The 17977-nt window shown below is 38.8% G+C and overlaps 1 protein-coding gene across 5 annotated transcripts in view; it reads left to right on the top strand.

The window, feature by feature from the left end:
- The window catches only part of LOC148374578 (zinc finger protein 521-like), a 200774-nt gene that overhangs the window by 153046 nt on the left and 29751 nt on the right, over positions 1 to 17977 (top strand). For all 5 annotated transcript variants that reach the window (XM_088338223.1, XM_088338214.1, XM_088338195.1 and 2 more), the window contains one exon: positions 7195 to 7326. In XM_088338223.1, the coding sequence (XP_088194349.1) occupies positions 7195 to 7326 (132 nt within the window). The remainder of the gene's footprint in view (positions 1 to 7194; positions 7327 to 17977) is intronic.

Here is a 17977-nt window from a genome sequence, read left to right as displayed (position 1 = left end):
AATGTTTGCAAAGAAAAATTAATTTTGCAGCTGAAACTGCTTTTAACGGTAATATTATTCTTATTTTGCTATATTTTGCTTCTCCCTGTCCGCTCCCCACAGTGAATGCAGGAAATAGATATTAGCAAAGGTACCTGCTGGCATCAGTTCTCCAATCAGCTTTAGTCCAGAGGGGGTGCATCCCTTTGCGCTCCCACCCACCATTTTCTTCTCTGCCCCCCTCCATCAGCCTTAATGGGCTCTGTATTACTTCAGAAATGAGTTTGCTTCTATGAGCTATATCTGTACCTCGGGAAAACGGAGGTGGAGTCAATTTGTATTCACCCATAATTCCCTGGGCCTTAATCACTCTGATTTTCGCCCCATTATCTGTTAATGGATAATTCCCGCCGAGAGAAGAGAGAAGTAAACCCACCTACTGTTTACAGGCTTGAAGCTATCGGCTGGGCTACCAATCCAATCCCGTGGAGGCTAGCGGGTGCGGTAGAAAATCCGGAGGAACTCAAATCTTCCAGACTTATTAATTGAGAACTCCTATATCAGGCAGGAAATTATGAGACAGATGGTCGGCTGGGAAGTAAACGCGCTAAAGGTGAAATTGCTCATAAACAGGATGGCAGCGAATGGTTTGGTATTTGAAACGAAGGGAATCTCATTGACCTGTTTTGTTCGATTGGACCTCTTTTAATTTCTAGGGTGCCCTCAAAACAACCCACCACTGCCTACTAAATACTCCCAATTTCCTCCCTTCCTTGTTTACTCATTACTTTTGGCAAAAGAGTGTCTTGATTGATGTCCTTAATATCATTTGGGTGAGCTGCATTGGCCACACGGGCAGACAAGCTTTGGGGAACAACAGAGCTGCTGCAGCTCTGAGCAGCAATTAGCATAAATCCATCTTGACTCCAAACACTGAATGCTTCAAGTGCCTACCGAAAATAAAATTCTAAACTAACGCGTACAAAAAATATAGCAGTCGGACGTGATAGGGAAAACGCTCAATTGCATTTAGGAAAAAAAGAAACTCTAACCACATAATATGAATTCATTCATTCATATAACAAGTAGAGATGACAAAACATGCAAAAAAATGTAATCTTTATTGTAAGGTATTCTGTTTTAAATCTAAAAAAATATAATTTTAAATGGGCAACAAGGTCCATATTAAAAGGATGATGAACAAATTTACAAAAATTGTACTTAATGAGAGCAAAACAAGTAAACTAAACTAAATTGCTGTTAAATTAAACAATACACTGCCAAATTACCTTTTTTGTGGCAGAGTTAAGACATTGTTTTAATAAGATCAAACCCATTGGAATTAGATTTGTGTTTGTTCTTGAGTGTTTGTTGAAGAGCAGAAGCAGATGTTATTTATTTACCCCCCAAAAAATCCTAATTGCCATTCACTCGCATTCATTTAGGAATCTTTGGAGTTTTGCCATGAAACATAAGTTACAAGCTGCTAGACGTGGTTTTAATTTTAAAGTCATTGCCCTTTGCACTCATCTGAACATTATGGGACCATGTTTTACTATATTTAGAGAAATCTTCAACATAAAATTGAAAAATTTTAAATGCACATGGTCAGAGTTTTGTCAGGTTTCGGTTGCTTGGACTATTCTATAAAAGTTGGATGTTTTTATATATGGGTTTGTAGAGTTTTGTGGTTTATTTATTGTGTAGTCTTTTTTTATTAGGGCAGGGATGGAAAACCTGGCCACCAAAACTCGTTGTGCTGGTTGTATCCCTTGTCTGGCAAAGCTGAGTCCAATATAATAACCGAATTTGGGTCAATAGTGGACTGGTCCTCTTCTTCAGTTAACTAAGATGCAGTCTTTTACATTGGTTTTCACAAACACACCATGTAGTGGTCTTAAATAAACCAAACCATTTTTTTTAAATTAAAACAAATCAGGGCGGCAAGGCGGCTAAATTTGCTGAGTGGTTAGCGCATCGGCGGCACAGTTCTGAGGTCATGGGTTCAAATCCAGCTACCAGCCTTCCTTTGCGGAGTTTGCATGTTCTCCTCGTGGTTGCGTGGGTTTCCTCCAGGCACTCCAGTTTCCTCCCACATTCCCAAAACATGCATGTCAGGTTAATTGGCTGGTCCAAATGGTTACTAGGTGAGAAGGAGCGAGCGAGGTGTCCCCTCCCCATTGCCCGAAGATAGGTGGGATGGGCTCCAGCACCCTCAAGACCCTACTGAGGATAAGCGGTGCTGATAATGGATGGATGGATAAAACAACTAAACAATTTGTGATTCATATATTTTGAACCATATGTGTGTTGCTGTGTTTTTCATAACATCCTAAAAAAATGAGTGTATTGGTAAGAAACGATAACTTATCAACAGAGCCCAGAAAAAGAAGTTTAGATCAAAATGATCCAAATAATAGATCAGTGCAAGTTTTGGCCCAATTTTGGTTGTTTTTCACCCAAATAGTGGTTCATGTATTACTCACCACTGGCTTAGTCAGTGTTTTATGTTGTTAGGTTCTGGTAAGATTTGCAATTGAATTTTGGCTAACAGTTTGGAGTTTGATTCAAGTTACAAATGATGTTATTGTTTATTGGGTTGTGTTTTGATGTGAGTGGATTAGTAAATAAGAGATCGTAAATGAGTGTAAACTTAAAGTGCCCCGCATCGAATTGAGCTCAGTGAGCACCAGCGGCCTAATCTGTGGCGTTGGAACCAAATGAGTCTTTAATTAATTGCGCCGCATGTGCTCAATTATTAACTGGAACATCTTTACTTACTTTAGCCTTCTTTACCCGCTGTCAGTTGATCGTCTCCCAAGCAAAATAAAGAAGTGTTCTTTAAATCCACAGAGGGCTTCAACTTCTGTGTTGGCCTTCCAGAATTGACTATGCAGCAATTCCTGTCCTGTTACATAAAGGACTTACTAAACTGCATAAGCTCGAGCGGAGCGTTCAAACTCCCCAAACAACCTTCAACGGCGCATGAACTTCAGCCTGGATGAAAAAAAGTAAACAGTGTAGAAAAATAAAGATGATTCTTTCTTTTTTTTAAATCTTGTCGCCTCCATGCATGGGAGCCATATTAGCCGTTTGTGTTTTAGGGAGCTGTGAAATATATAAAGCATGAGACCCAGGACATCGAGGCCCTGTGGATATGCAGATGGGCTTACTTTTCTGGTGTTGCGAATGCTTGGAGGGAACAGCCCAGGAGAAGTCATCATCCAAAGATTTTTTTTCAAGCTGTGTGAGGAACACAGCCATGGCAGCCCACCACACTCTGAAAATGGGAAAGGGTGGGGATGTTCCATCCCACCCACCTTGGACTCGGCTTCGTTTGTTGAGTCTGCCTAGCGCCACCCTGCAACAAAGGGCGCTGTCGATTAGTCATAAGGGAAGAGAAGGAAGTGACTTCAACCCCAATAGAAAAAAAAGGAAGAAAATATTATTCATGTTTAAATGATCCGGAGACTTTTGGTTGATATTTCTTTCCGGCCAAACATCTCTTCAAGGTCACATGAACCAGAACTTTGCCTAAGCATATAACAACCTGGATTGGTCGGCAATCACTCACAAAACAGCATTAACAATTTTAATTAGCAATCATATTTATGGGAATTGGACTCAACCCTGTTCAAAGAAATCACCTGAGTGTAACAGCATATCATACTCCAAAACATCTATATTGTTACTATTCATAATTCAAGAATGTTTTTGGAGGGTCTGTCTGTACACTGCTAAAAAAGTGTGATGAAGATCTAAAAATAGATTATTGGCGAAGTTATAAAGCTGTCCTTCCTCTATGCTCGTCAAGTATCTGGAACATCACATTTGTGGGTGTGATTAAAGGTTTCAGAATGGCCAGAAAAAGCAAACTTTCCTGTGAAACTCAATAGTTTATTCTTAATCTATGGAATGAAGGCTACTTTATGTGAGAAAGTGCCAAGAAACTGAAGATCTACTACAGTGCGTACTACCCACCTCAGAGAACAGCACAAACACGCTCTAACTATAGCAGAAATATATGTGAGAGGCTCAGCCAAGCAAGAGGACAACAAGTAAGTCTTTAGTTTGAGATAGACGCCTTACAAGTCCTCAACTAGCAGCTTATTAAATAGTACCTGCAAAACACTACTGTCACCATCTACAGTGAAAAGGCGACTCCGAGATGCTGGGCTTCAAAGAAAAAGCCATATCTAACACTGGCCAACAAATGGAAGAGAATAATATGTGAAAAATAGCAATTTAGATAAATAAAAGAGTGATTTTCTATTTTTCATGGAAAACACAAAATTTTCGGAGTCACCCCAAACTTTTGAACGAAAATGTATGTCTGAAAAGATGTTGCATATACTTCTAAACTCACACTTGAACATTCGTGCATCCATCAGTCAATCAGGCAGGTGCGGAATTTCCTGCAGAATAAAGCAGGTCAGCAGGTCTGATTGGAACTCATCAAGGTCAAACGAGGGGCGACGCATATGGCAGCGGCATAGATGAGTGAACGCTTGACCTCAGCGTACACCCCAACAAACACACTCAAAGGCGAGCAGAGCGAATGATGATCAAAGAGGGCAGACGCACTCTTTCTGACTGAGTTTATAAAGCACTGCTATTCGCCCCTCCTCCCTCCCTTGCCGGGTCGGTTGATGCCGGCTGCTCAGGCCTATATTTAGGCTTCGTGAGCTCATCTGTCAAATGCATCCGTTTTGGCAAACAAAATAAAATCCCCACCTCCAACATCCACCCTTTTTGCTCATAACCCACTCACCCCATGATTGGCCCACCTTCTTGTAGCTGTTAGCTTGTCACTTCACACTGTACAATTGAAAAAAAGATGTTTTACCTATTAACATTTTTTAGATAATTTCACTCGTGTCAGTTGTAAAATAAGGATATATATACTGTTAAAATGAGCAAGGTATAAACGAGCAAATAGTGGACTTATTTTCTCATATTGTGTTTCTTTTTTAACTTGGCAAATTATTGACAATTTGCTGGATAGCAATTGTTGCTTTCATTTAAGGATTATGCTTTCTATTTTATGAGAATAATAAGATAAAATATCCTAAAATACAAAACATGAAATCCGAAAGTAGCTAATTTTTCTGCCAAATTATGAAAAGTTTAAAGTTTAAATGGGTTACAAAACACAGGAACATATATAATAATTTATTTTTTTTCACTTCATTTTTTGTGTAAAGTTGCATGATTATTGTTATTATTTTTCTTCTGTCTTTTTCCGATTTCTCTTTTCTTCCCAGTTTTTTTTTTTTTTTCAAATATTTCTAGTCTGAATCAATCCGAAGCGCAATAATTATTTAAAGGCTACAAAATACAACTACATCAAGAATTGCAATATTATTCAGGGATATAGCCACACACTACTCACAAAAAATAGTTTTTATTTGAACGCAAAATCCCTCTTTCTGTCTTTTCTCAAGTAAATTTCAATCATTTTGTCGGACAGATTATCAGTTTATATATAACGAGTAGCGACTATATTTTTGTTATAACTCCTTTGAACAAAAAGTGTGAGGGGGATATTTTTCTCTAAATGCAAAAACGGAACGGTTTACATGATTTGCTTTTCCTTCTGATATCAGCATCCATAGTGGTCACTCCGCAGCTCCATCACTAATGCAGCGTAGCCATCTCTCCTGCAGCAGTAGTTGACCAGTGGGAGTTTAATGGAGAAGCAGCTTGGCCCCGTTGCGGATGATATAGGCCTTTTTTATCGACGTGCCAGCGATAGGTCGTTCAGCCCAGGGCTGACTGTGCAAGTTTTTTGCGTCGGAAAATGAGTGTGCATAGTTTGTCTGAATGATTTAAGCCAAGTGGCAAATTGATGAATTTGATTGTGGCGAAGGAAGGAGGATATATGGGGGAGCTGTGCTATTTTGGTCTGAGATGGCATCCTTGTTGTAAAGGAGTGACATGAAGGATTTTTGGAAAAGAGGTTTTGCTGGCCTTTATTCGGTAACTTCAATGAAATGAGTTATTAGCAGTAATCTATCAGCAAAATGGTGTTTTTTGACCGTGGATATTGTAAGTCAGAGGATTTTTTAGGGCAATCAATGAAAACAAAATCCCCCAAAAATATTTTATATATTACTTTGTTTTGTGAACATTTGAAATATTACCGAAAGTTTCTGTTTTCTTTCGTGTATAACGCACATTTTTTCCGACTTAAAAGAACAACTCTACTTTTGGGTTCCATATTTGTGCAGTGGTTGATCAGATAAAAACTATGCTGACTACAGCCGAAAAACATTGGCATCATGGCGGTGAAAACCCTGAATTCTAACCACTGAAGCAGCAGTTATACAGATGATACACAAAAAGGACTTACATTGTATCTCATTATCACACTTTTCACTCACAGTACCAGTGACAAATGTCTAAACACAACGCGAGGAACAACTTTTTGGTGTATCTGATGATGAATCTGACTTTGAAGGACTTTAAAACAATGCACTGCCCATTTTATAATGGTATGCTTTTCATAGTTTACTGTAAGTCAGGATTCCTTAAACCTTTTTTTTTCCTTTGAGGTCGATTTAACTTTTGTTTCTACATTCATTCTACATTCTACAAAAAAAGATTGACTATTGCAGGTGTGGCTAAATGCATTTTTTTCCAGAAAGCCACAATCAAATAACTTTACAAAAGTCAGAAAAGAAATAACACAACTATTAATGAAATAATGATTAATAAAAATAAAAAAAAAGACAGAAAATAAATAATAACATGATTTATGAAATAAACAATAACCCAATAACACTCACAGAAATAAAGCCCACAGAACAAAACCTTCTGTTGTACTTGATGGTGATAATGCAATAATAACCAATGCCTTTCCATATGTCATCTACAATACCAGGTGTAAGAGTTCGATGCCCTTAACGCTGAGACCCAGCTTTTAATCCTGTTGCGCCCAGACTTTGAGTTCATTTATAGAAACAAATGTGCGTTATACATGAATAAATATGGTAAGAAAAAAAATAAATGCTGTTTGGTATTGTTCCAGGGGGGGGGTGACCAAATTTCGGGGGTGGGTGTTAACTGTATTATTTTAATCATGATTAGTTTGAGCTGAGAAAAAGTCAAACAAAATGTTATCCCGATTTTTAATTAAAAAAAAAAAAACAGGCATGCGTGTTATGCCCAGTATCCATTTTTTTTCATCTTTTTTTTGTTTTTGCTTTATTCCAGAGGAGGGCTTGAACCACGAGTGCAAACTGTGCAGTCAATCGTTCGACTCGCCAGCTAAGCTGCAATGCCATCTGATCGAGCACAGCTTCGAGGGAATGGGCGGCACCTTCAAGTGTCCGGTCTGTTTCACAGGTGGGTGTTATTTCAGTGCTGGCGCTTTTGCCCAAAAATGTTGAATGTGTGATGGAGAAAATGTGACTTTGTAAATGAATGTAGCCTCTTCCCAAGATCAGTCCAAAGTTCGGCACCACACCACACCGTGGCGCCACATTGTCTATCAGCTTTAATTAGTGCCCTGTGTGTAAAATACTGATGCTGAAAATTGGAATAAAAAAGTAAGTGATCGGCAACTGACATCTTGTTATCATACTTTAAGTGGACCTTTTGTGAATTCCTCACCTCCATGTAAATAAATGAATAAACAAAGAAATAACCCAAAACAAATTCGAAAATACATTTCATTAAATTATTCTAATCAAATTTTAACCTTTTTTAATGAACCGGTTACGCATACGAGCGCACACAAATCCACTCAAAATCAGAAAAAAATATTTAAAATTCAATGTTATAGAGCATGAGTGCTCATTACACGGATCACAATCTCCTGTTGGATCCCAGAAGTAGTACTGGGAAGATCATGGGAAGTTGTATTTAGTTATTTGTGTATACAGAGAAACACTGACAACTAGTGGTCAAATTGACTATGTTAGCATTACAGTGTTAGTTATTTTTTCTTTGCAACATCACTTGCCTTAAAAAACACTGATTTGACACTTTTTACTATTTGACTTTTGAGTTAACACATTTGATTTATTAAGGCTACTTGCATTGAGAAATATTGTCAGCATTTAATTACAAAAAATTATTTTTCAACGCAGAATGCCGCTGAATCTTTATTCGTCTTAGTTAGTTTTTAATTTAATCAAAAGTAAAAAGAATCCTCAAAGCATTTCTGTGTTGTCTATTTTTAAGTAGCTCGTATGCCGTAAATGTGTAAGTTCCTCTGTTAAAGAGCCCACCAGGGAACATCACAAAGTAGTTACAACTGAGATTTCCGTTCGCATCTTCTTAAAATGAGAATTATAATCTAAATTTTTGCTTCTAATTGCCAAATAATTCTATAAAACAAAATAGTAACATAATAACAACAATAGATGATATGGATAACAATAGTAGCACTGACAAAGGGACCATCCCAAAAAAATATTTAGGATTGGGATTACCCTGTTTAGAACGGCGGCTTGAGTGGGTTTCCTCCGGGCACTCCGGTTTCCTCCCACATTCCAAAAACATGCATGTCAGGTTAATTGTCCCATGACTGAAGTGTTTTGCTCATAATATCAAAATAATTAAAATCTATAAAAAAAGAAAGTTAGATAATTAAATGCCATCTGAGATATCAAGATGCACAATTTTGCTCCTTTGAAAATATTAATTTTTTTATTTTACTAAAAAAAACTAATTGAAAATACAATTAAATAACTTGTCTTGACTTGACTTGTAGAACAATTTCACATATTCTTATTCAAACCTAAAAAATAATACTTAAACTGACATTTTGTCTTATTCAGCACCTTCTGGTGGAAAAAAAAGCATAATTCATTTGACATACAAGCAGAAGTACAAAAAGTATTAAGCAATAATTATTTATGTAAATACTCTTAAGTCAAGAAATTTAGGGGCTTAAAAAAACTATTAAGGATTTGGGTTTCCCTATTCTAAAAATGACCAACGTGTTCTTGCTCATAATATGAAAATATCGATATTAATTAACCATTACATCAAAAAAACTGCGATAAATAATACTATCAACAATAGAGATAGTTAAATACTATTACGACTCACAATAAAAATGAAAAGGTATTTAAATGAACAACACAATCTGTGTTTTTGTTCACTTCACTTTTAATTAGAATAAGTCAAAAAAATAGATGCCATCTGAGATATCAGATTTCACTCAAAACAAACGTTGAAAATCCAATGAAATAACGACTTAAAGAACTTAATTTAAAAAAATGATACTTAAACTGACATTTTATTATTATTATTATTATTATTATTATTATTGTATTGTTCTCAGTGAAGGGATGCTTGTGGAAATGTGAATTTCCCTGCGGGGATAAATAAAGTATCTATCTGTCTATCTATTTTGTTTTTTTATTAGCACCTCCTGGTGGTAAAAATGAATAATAATTCTTTATTTTTTAAACTATGCAAAAATACCTAAACTATCATGAAATCGTTCGTTTTTAAGATAATTAATTTGACAGGCTCACATCGAAGGAGCTAACAAAAACTATGTGAAAGGCTTGTCAAAAATATGAGAATCAAAATGGTGCAGTTTGGTCTCTTTCAGTCTCTGTAGTTTTTAAATTGTGCTTTGTTGCACTGGGTTTCAGTTGCACCACTCAGTACAGTGACATATTACACAGTGTCACTTTTAAATGAAAGCATTTGTCTTCGAATCAGGCAGCAATTATTTTCAGCAAAGGCAGAAAAATATTTCCCCAACTGAATGCACCAAGTCATTATCAAGCCATCAAATTACATTGATTGCAAGTGGCATAAATTTGACATCGCACTTTTGTGACACATTTAAGTGAATTTAGTTTCTGTGTATCTTCAAATGCAATCTTCTCTTCAGAGTTCCCTATGTGTTGTGTTTTGTATCCCCGACAAGCATGCTGCGACATCTCTACGAGTCCGACGTGTTTCCATTCGTACCAATCTCATACCTCCAAGCCTTCAAATTTGTGTTAAATGTAAATGGGCTTCGAATGAGTTGGGGAGGGTCAAGCCAGGTTGTCGGACCAAATCGAAGTTTGGTTCTGCCACGATCGCCTCCGCAGGCAGCCCAATCGTCTTTCGCTGTCGGGGAGCCGGAAGTGTCAGGAGGCGAGGGGGACTGGGAACGACATTACTAGGCTTGGTGTGGGGGGAGGATGTAAAAGGAAAGGACACGTGCTAATTGTTGATGGCAGTAGCGCTGATAGCTGTAATGATCTCATCTGTCTCCGGCGCGTGGAGGTGGAAGGAGCTCGCTCCTCTGGAGAGGCGAGCGCCCTCCTTCAGTGTCAACAGGGTTAACTATCTCCATAATGAAATCTGCAAAGTCGTTAACTTGGGCTCTTCACTGCTATTTCTCCATCTCAGCTCTTTAGTCTTCTTTTGCACTTTGAAAGTTCTCAGCTCATTTCCTTCTCTTCGCCCAGCATCAATTAACAACATTAGCTTCTGCTGTTTAGTAGTCTTCATCGACTGTCCTCTTTGTCTCACTCCTGATTTTAGGTTTTGAGACTAAATATGCCCATCGCTCCCTGGATGATGTGAATACTTAATATACAGAGCATGCCTCCTTCATCTGAGCCTTAATATTCCTCCTTCAACTTTGACGGGTAGGTGCCCCTCCCACTTCCTCATCTCCCTGCTCTCCTTCCGCAGTCATATCGATCATGACGCACTGGAGGATGCTGAGAAGTGGAGGGCAGGATGGGATGGTGCAGACCCTCAGGACTGTGGTCACAGAGTACACACATAGGCAGAGGCCCTGAGAGGCCGCTATGATTGTCATTGCTTACCGGGTAAAGTGTATTCATATAAAACATTGGACGTGCTCAAAATCTACTTGAGAGAAGAGAAGCCTTTCAAATTCAGGGTGAATGATTAGCTGCAGGTGGCACAGCGGCTGAGTGGTTGCGCGTCTGCGGTACATTTTGAGGTTATGGGATCGAATCTTCCTGTGTGGAGTTTGCATGTTCTCCCAGTGCTTGCCTTGGTTTCCTCCGGGCACTCCGGTTTCCTTCCGCATTCCAAAAACATGCAATTCAGGTTTATTGGCCGGTCCGAATTGTCCCTAGGTGTGAAAGGGCAAGTCTGTCTCTGTGTGCCCTGCGACTGACTGGCAACCAGTTCAGGGTGTGCCATGCCCACTGCCCGAAGATAGCTGGGATGGGCTCCAGCACCCCCGCAACTGAGTAATCAAATTGCTGCAGTTTTTGTTAGTTTGTGCCCACTTGCTTCAACCCCTGAAATGTATACTGCCTTCCCCTGACATAACCTTAGTGCTATGTTAATCTTTTCTCCTCAATTTTCCTCGTGATTTTGTTTAATCTTTGAAAAATGGGGTGCTTTTTGAATATACCTGCTCACTCATGTACATCATTGCCACCTGTTTGTCTTTCTTATCTTGTTTTTTGAAGATGTTTTGCAAGCTCGATTTGCATCGTATCATCAGGTACAATGAAAATAAAGCTATGCTGAACATGATTCTGATTCCGTCATCACCACCTAAGTAAGTCATAGACGAACGGAGATAAACTAGAGGAGAAAAAAGAGACACTCCAAAAAGGAACAAAAAATTGGGAGGAGGCTGAGAAGGTTGCAACCGGCAAGTTTGGATGTAAGATAAAAGTGTGGAAGGAGGAGGTGGGAAGGGAGGAAGGGTAAGTGGAGAAAGAGAGAGAGGGAGAGTGAGCGAGGTCCACAAGCCCCCTAGATGATGAGAGGGAGCCTGACTCTCCCAGGACACATTTGACAGGTTTCAGAAGTGGGGGAGCCTGCAGCTAGAAGTGTCTGCCTGCACCCTGAGGAACCGTAGTCAGGCAGGCCTACTGTGGAAATTGTGATTGGGAATATGAGCTTAAGACAAACAAAACACAAGAAAGTCTGCCTGATGAAAGTAGCACACGTATGTGTGTATATGTGGGAACTTGAAAAAGTACGCAGACCTCTGCAAAGCTGTGACAATGTCACAAATGTATTGCTTTAATTACTGTTGTTATTTTTTCTCTAATGGATGAATCGGCCACTGCATTGAGGATTCCATAAATGAACACCTCACTTTTTCGTTCCAGTACCGTTCCATTATTTATGACACTCTCCTCATTAGGGGTGACCGGTGAATCGGGTGCTCGAAACCTGTCGCAAACCAAAACAGCATTAACTATCAAGGCACGTAAACAATCTCTCTGAGGAATTTGAGAAAACTGGTCAACAAGATTGCGTGAGTCAATGACTTATACACTTTACCTGTACAGTATATTATACAATTTTTGATTATTTCAAATTATGTACACCATGTAATACATTTTGAACTGAAAAAAATATTTAAAGAAAACAACATTTTTGTCATGGTAGACCAACCTTATCTTGCCCATTTGAGCTCTAATCCCAAGCGTCCGTATGCAAATCTATTTTTGCTGTTTTAATATTGAGTGAAGAAAACATAAATATATAATGCTTCCGTTTGTTGTTGACAAACTGTTCTTTAAAGGTTCTGATAATTGAAATGCTATAGCAAGTTATACAACAAAATGTTTATTTGTATCGCAGTAAGTCATTATTGGCATTGAGGGCCATCCCGAGACTGCATCAGGATCTTCAGGTAGGAAAGTGCATTTCAGAATCAGCTTTTTTATCCAAATTAACGTTGAACTCCATTTGGAAAAATATACAGTATAAAGACATTCAAAAACACAATGTGGTCACCTCTAATATATGCATCCTTCCATCCATTATATGCACCGCTTATCCTCAGTAGGGTCCCGGGGGTGCTGGACCCCATCCCAGCTATCTTCGGGCAGAGAGCAGAGGACACCCTGAACTGGTTGCCAGTCATTTGCAGGGCACACAGAGACAGACTCACTCTCTCATTCACACCTAGGGAAAATTTGGACTGGCCACTTAACCTGACGTTTGTAATGTGGGAGGAAACCAGAGTGCCCAAAGGAAACCCACGCAAGCACGGGGAGAACATGCAAACTCTGCATGAGGAAGGCTGGTTGAGCCCATGACCTCAGAACTGTGCCGAGGCAGTCTTAACACTCATCATAACAAGTCAAAATCACAACTAAAATACCTTACAGTTGCACAAAGTTATGGAAATTAAGTCAAGTGTAAAAAAAGCTAAACGTACAATGTAAAAACATTACAAACAGTAACAGTACAAAATAAAGTAAAACTACTTCTGCAAATAAAGTACTTTCTGTCCAAACTGTCTTAGAACCAAAATACAACATGTTAAAACCATAAGAATATTCAGGAACATCTAAAAAAAATAATCTAGCTTAGAAAATAACTTAACTTAAAATAACTGCAGTTAATAGAACATCCTAACAAACATGCATTCATAATCACATAATCCTGTTGTAGTTTGATTTTATGGCCCCAGAGACACATCAGTATTTATATTACACTCCTACAAAAGTTCCCCCCCTCCTTTTTTTTAAAAACGTTTAATATCATTTTAAATTGTGTTTACCATATATCTGACACTTAAAGGTATTTATGGTCATAAGTTTGGATGGAAAGTAAGCCAATTTGATGTAGGTCGTGAATTTGACCACAAGAGGGAGTATGTCGCCCGTGCATGTTGATGACGTCAAGAAACAGCACAATGGGGTACAAGTGTAATGGAAAAGGAGACTTGGGAAAGTACTTAGTACCCGGGGCGAGGTGAGCGAGGCGAGGCAGGGAGAGCTGGAACCATGAGGTGGAAAAGGGGTTTATGTCACCTGTAGCAAACAGTAACGTCATCATAGATTGTCGCCGTGTTCTACATAGACTGTATTGATGTGTAAATAGGAGCCGCCATGTGTTAAAAAGTGTTTTTTTTTTCATAAGTTGATGTACATTCATTAATAAGGGAAGAAATTACCTGAGGTTGAAAGGTATGTAATTGTGTGAATTTATCCTTAGCATGCTGTTCTTTTAAATATAATTTTATTTAAATTGTATTTTTTAAGAACTAAATATAATGGAAGTTAGAGCTCTTGTTGGTGATAGAAAGGAGTGGAGAGGTGTTGTGAAAGGATAGTGGGATTGTGGACGCGTTCTTAAGGATGGGCTGGGCACCCGTATGATGCGGCAGGGGTAAACCAGTGAAAGCTGTCGGGCCCTGCTGTTGAACAAAAGAGTGTGTTGTGTCACCCTGACCTGAGTGACATGGCCGCTTCCTGGTGTCCCCTTTCATCTGGAGGGACGAAAGCATGACCGACTTGGGTGCCGAACTTGTTTGAGTGTTTGGGCAATTGGGTTGGCCATGGTCCAAAAAATTCTGTGTGTTTTTTTTTTTAGCTATTTGTTTCCCTTTTATTTTTTTTGTATTTGTGTGTGTGTGTCTTGCTGTCGGTCACCCCTCTTGAGGGATATGACCAAGGTAGATAGATAGAAGAACTTCCAATGTGGTAATTGAAATTATTTTATTGTACTGGCAGGGAATAGGTTGACAAAAACTAAAATATTAAAACTGTTCCAAGTTGGACCAGGAAGTAAGCAGCATTAAAAAGAAAATATCCTGGAGGATAGGAAGTTTAGATGTTGGCCTGGTGACTGGGTGAGCACCATAGCCTGTCCAAGACACATGGCAGGAAACGGTGCCTCTATGACCCTAGTTGTTAAGGGATCCACCCAGAGAGACCAGCCACTGGTGCTCAGTACCGATGCCTTAAAAGATGGTTGGTATTGGCACCGATACTACTTATGCATACCGTCCGTAGTAATTATGACAACGTAACTAATTCATTTGCTTGACCTCACAGGAAAGATCCAGTATCCATTTCTAGCCTTCCATCCTCCGTACATCTTCTCTACTCAAATGAAATGTTGTAGAAACAATCTTAAGACTGGCATGGCAGCAGAACAGCCTCCCAATTCGTGATTAAGAAGGACCAAACAAAACACAGAGGTCAGAAGAATACAAGAATGAAAATCAGGGAGGGAAACTTTGTTTCCTTCCCTGCACAAACAAGTATTGTTGCAGAGCAGCCTGCATAGAGCAGCACCCTGCCAAAATAAAGATGAGCAGGGGCCTTTGGAAGGGGATGTGTCTGTCTAGGGTGGCCCATGAGAGCCAATCAGAGGTTTTAATATCGACCTCATCGGGAAGACCTCGGCCCCCGCAGCCCTGTCAGCGTCGACACCCTCGACTTCGCTGAGTTGTCGCTCCCTCACTTTCTCCAGAGGGTAAAGATGCGACGTCTCTCTTCCTTGTGGTTGTGCAGTGTTCCTATGGCATCCAAAGTGTACCACATCGTTATGTGTTTATTTGGCATTATTATATAGAATAATATCAACCTAGAAATGGCTTAGAAGGAACCGGGTTTGATATCGAAAGCATACCAAATCATCAGGTGAACATGGTGAGTGCATGTCGTCCAGTTCGACATTATGCCAAAAAGACTTTACCCTGTTTCCATTCTAGAGTCACTGTCACCAACTAGTAATGGGCAAGTAGCAATAGCATATCTCTACTATTGCCTGTAACAGCTCTTTTTACGGTATCAGTACTGACAATGGAAACCGAGACCGGTATTAGCTGCCTTGTAGCGTCCATTTTACAATCAATTACGGGAAGGGTAAATGGCAATTAAATTAATGCATTATTAAGGAAAAAGTATTTTGTTGTAATTTAAAGGGAGTGTTTATCATTTAGCGCCTCATAGTGATTACAAAATATTTATTTAAAAAACAATTTTGATTTAAATGTTAAGCGAATGTACATGAATTTTAAAAATACTTACTTATTTTTTGTACAATATGAGCCCTTCCTAGCGGGGATTTCACATGATTGTCTTCCATCTTGCTTCATCTATAATTCCTTCACTTACTTATTCATAATTATTGTACCTAATGATTGTTGATTTGTTTGAGTGTAATGCTTTAAGCAGTGTTATTAGTTTGCAGATAGGAGCTGATCTCGAGTTTTATCAGTACTTGCCAGAATCGGTCTAAAACAGGGATTTCAAACGTGTTGTCCGCGGGTGTGGTCTGAGGACAGCTGAGGTGTTCGTGAACCTGTTCTGATATTGGGTCACCAGCTTATAGCTGGGTCGTTGTGATTTTTCTTGTGAAGTTATTATCATTATTTTATTTTCTACTTATAATGATTAACCTTGTCGTAGCATAGTTACAACATAGTAAAAGCACAAGTTGTTATTTCAGATATGCATATAAAAATGTATGCACTTTGGACTAAAAAAAAACATGGTGTCAGCTTGAAAAAAGTAGGAGACCCCTGGTAATTCCACTACCACGTAAGTTTTGATTGTATCATAGCTGGTCCTACTAGTATAAAAGTGAATGTCAGCTACTTTACCTAAACACTAGTGAATCAAACAGCTTTGTTTTGAATCTCATTTGTACCCAGAATATTCAGAATATAAACCCATACGGAACTGTTCAACTCCGGTGAAGGTTTTACCCATTACACAACCCTAATGTTAAATGAACACACAAAAATAAGTAAAGTCTTTCCTTGTCAATAGTTTTATATGAAATATAAAATTATTTAATTAATTTGGAATAAAACCAATATGAATAAATATTATTATTACAAACAAGTTACAATGTACAGCTTTAAAACCACTAAACAACTCATGCCCCAAAGTTTACAACATGAAGTGGCACAACACATTTTTGCACTTTGTGTTTCCCTAACCACTGCTGCTGTTCGGAAGTGTCTGAAGTCACAGGGAAATGGACGGCATTGGTTATGGCCATTGTGTTTAGCCTTTAAAATACCCCCTACGTCTCGGATCCATTTTTATTTTTACTGTATCGACATCCTCCTCTGCTGGCCAAAGACATAATGAGGGCTTCCTGCAGTTGCGCTGACCCACTGCTGTATAGAATATGCACACAACATCTCACCAATGATGAAATATTCCCAACGTTTTGTCTCACAGACTGACTGTTACCAGGCAGACTAATGATAAAAATGCCTGTCACAATACATCACACATTGTCGCTCAAATCAAAAAGATTTCCCCCTGAAAATGTATTGTCCTTTTGACAAATAGTTTATTATTTGTTTTCCCTATTTAAACATAACTGTCCCTAACGCAACAAAATTACAGTCAGTAAGTATGGAAAAGGTAGAAAAGTGAGCGAAAAGTGGGGGGAAAAGTACTAAAAAAGAGCAAAATATCATTTTTAAAAGCACTGAAAAGCAAAAATATGTGCCAAAAAGTATGTGGAAGTCCTCAGAAGTAGAAAGTATACTATACTCAAAAATATGAAAATGAACAAAAAACGACTGAAAAGACAAAAAATTCACTAAAAGACAAAAAAGCCCAGAAATCAACCAAAAATAAGACCAACAAAACCACTGAAAAATGACAAAAAAATGAACAAAACCAACAAAAAAACAACATATACCGTAGAAAAATATAAAACCAAACAATTATTTTAAGACCTGGTGGGCCATAAGGGCCAGCGAGGCCTTTTCTGCTAGCCTAAAAAATATCTGAATAATGTGATGTTATTTGTTTTTTGCCCATGAATACTTATTAAATAACTCATTTTTAACCTGTTCTATCCATACATGCTTTATTTACAATGCTTATCCTCGGTAGGGTCGCGGGGTGCTGTAACCCATCCCCAGTTTTTGGAATGTGGGAGAAAACCGAAGTGCTTGGAGGAAACCCGCACAAGCACGGGGAGAACATGCAAACTCGGCACAGGAAGGCTGGTTGCTGGAGTTGAACCCAAAACTTCAGAAATGTGCCACAGATGTGATAACCACTCATCTAGCGTGTCGTCCACTTTGTTTAATGCCCCACGAATTTAAAATCAACAATATAGAAACCCTGGGGGGAAAACGAGCATATTGACCCATCACAAGAGAAAAAAAAGCGTTTTGAAAGGAAGCGGCTCTGGATTAGGGGGAACCTGTCGTTCACTTACCACAGCCAATTCATTCACAAACGACGCATCACTGAAGGCCTAGGGTGAAATGCACGACCCGCAACTGATCTTAACTGATTTGATGCCAGGCGTGTCGCTC

The sequence above is a fragment of the Urocampus carinirostris genome, chromosome 1 (assembly GCF_059441175.1).
Source record: "Urocampus carinirostris isolate Australia breed hairy pipefish chromosome 1, RoL_Ucar_1.0, whole genome shotgun sequence".
NCBI classification, from domain to species: Eukaryota; Metazoa; Chordata; class Actinopteri; order Syngnathiformes; family Syngnathidae; genus Urocampus; species Urocampus carinirostris.
This window is presented reverse-complemented; position numbering and strand designations above follow the sequence as displayed.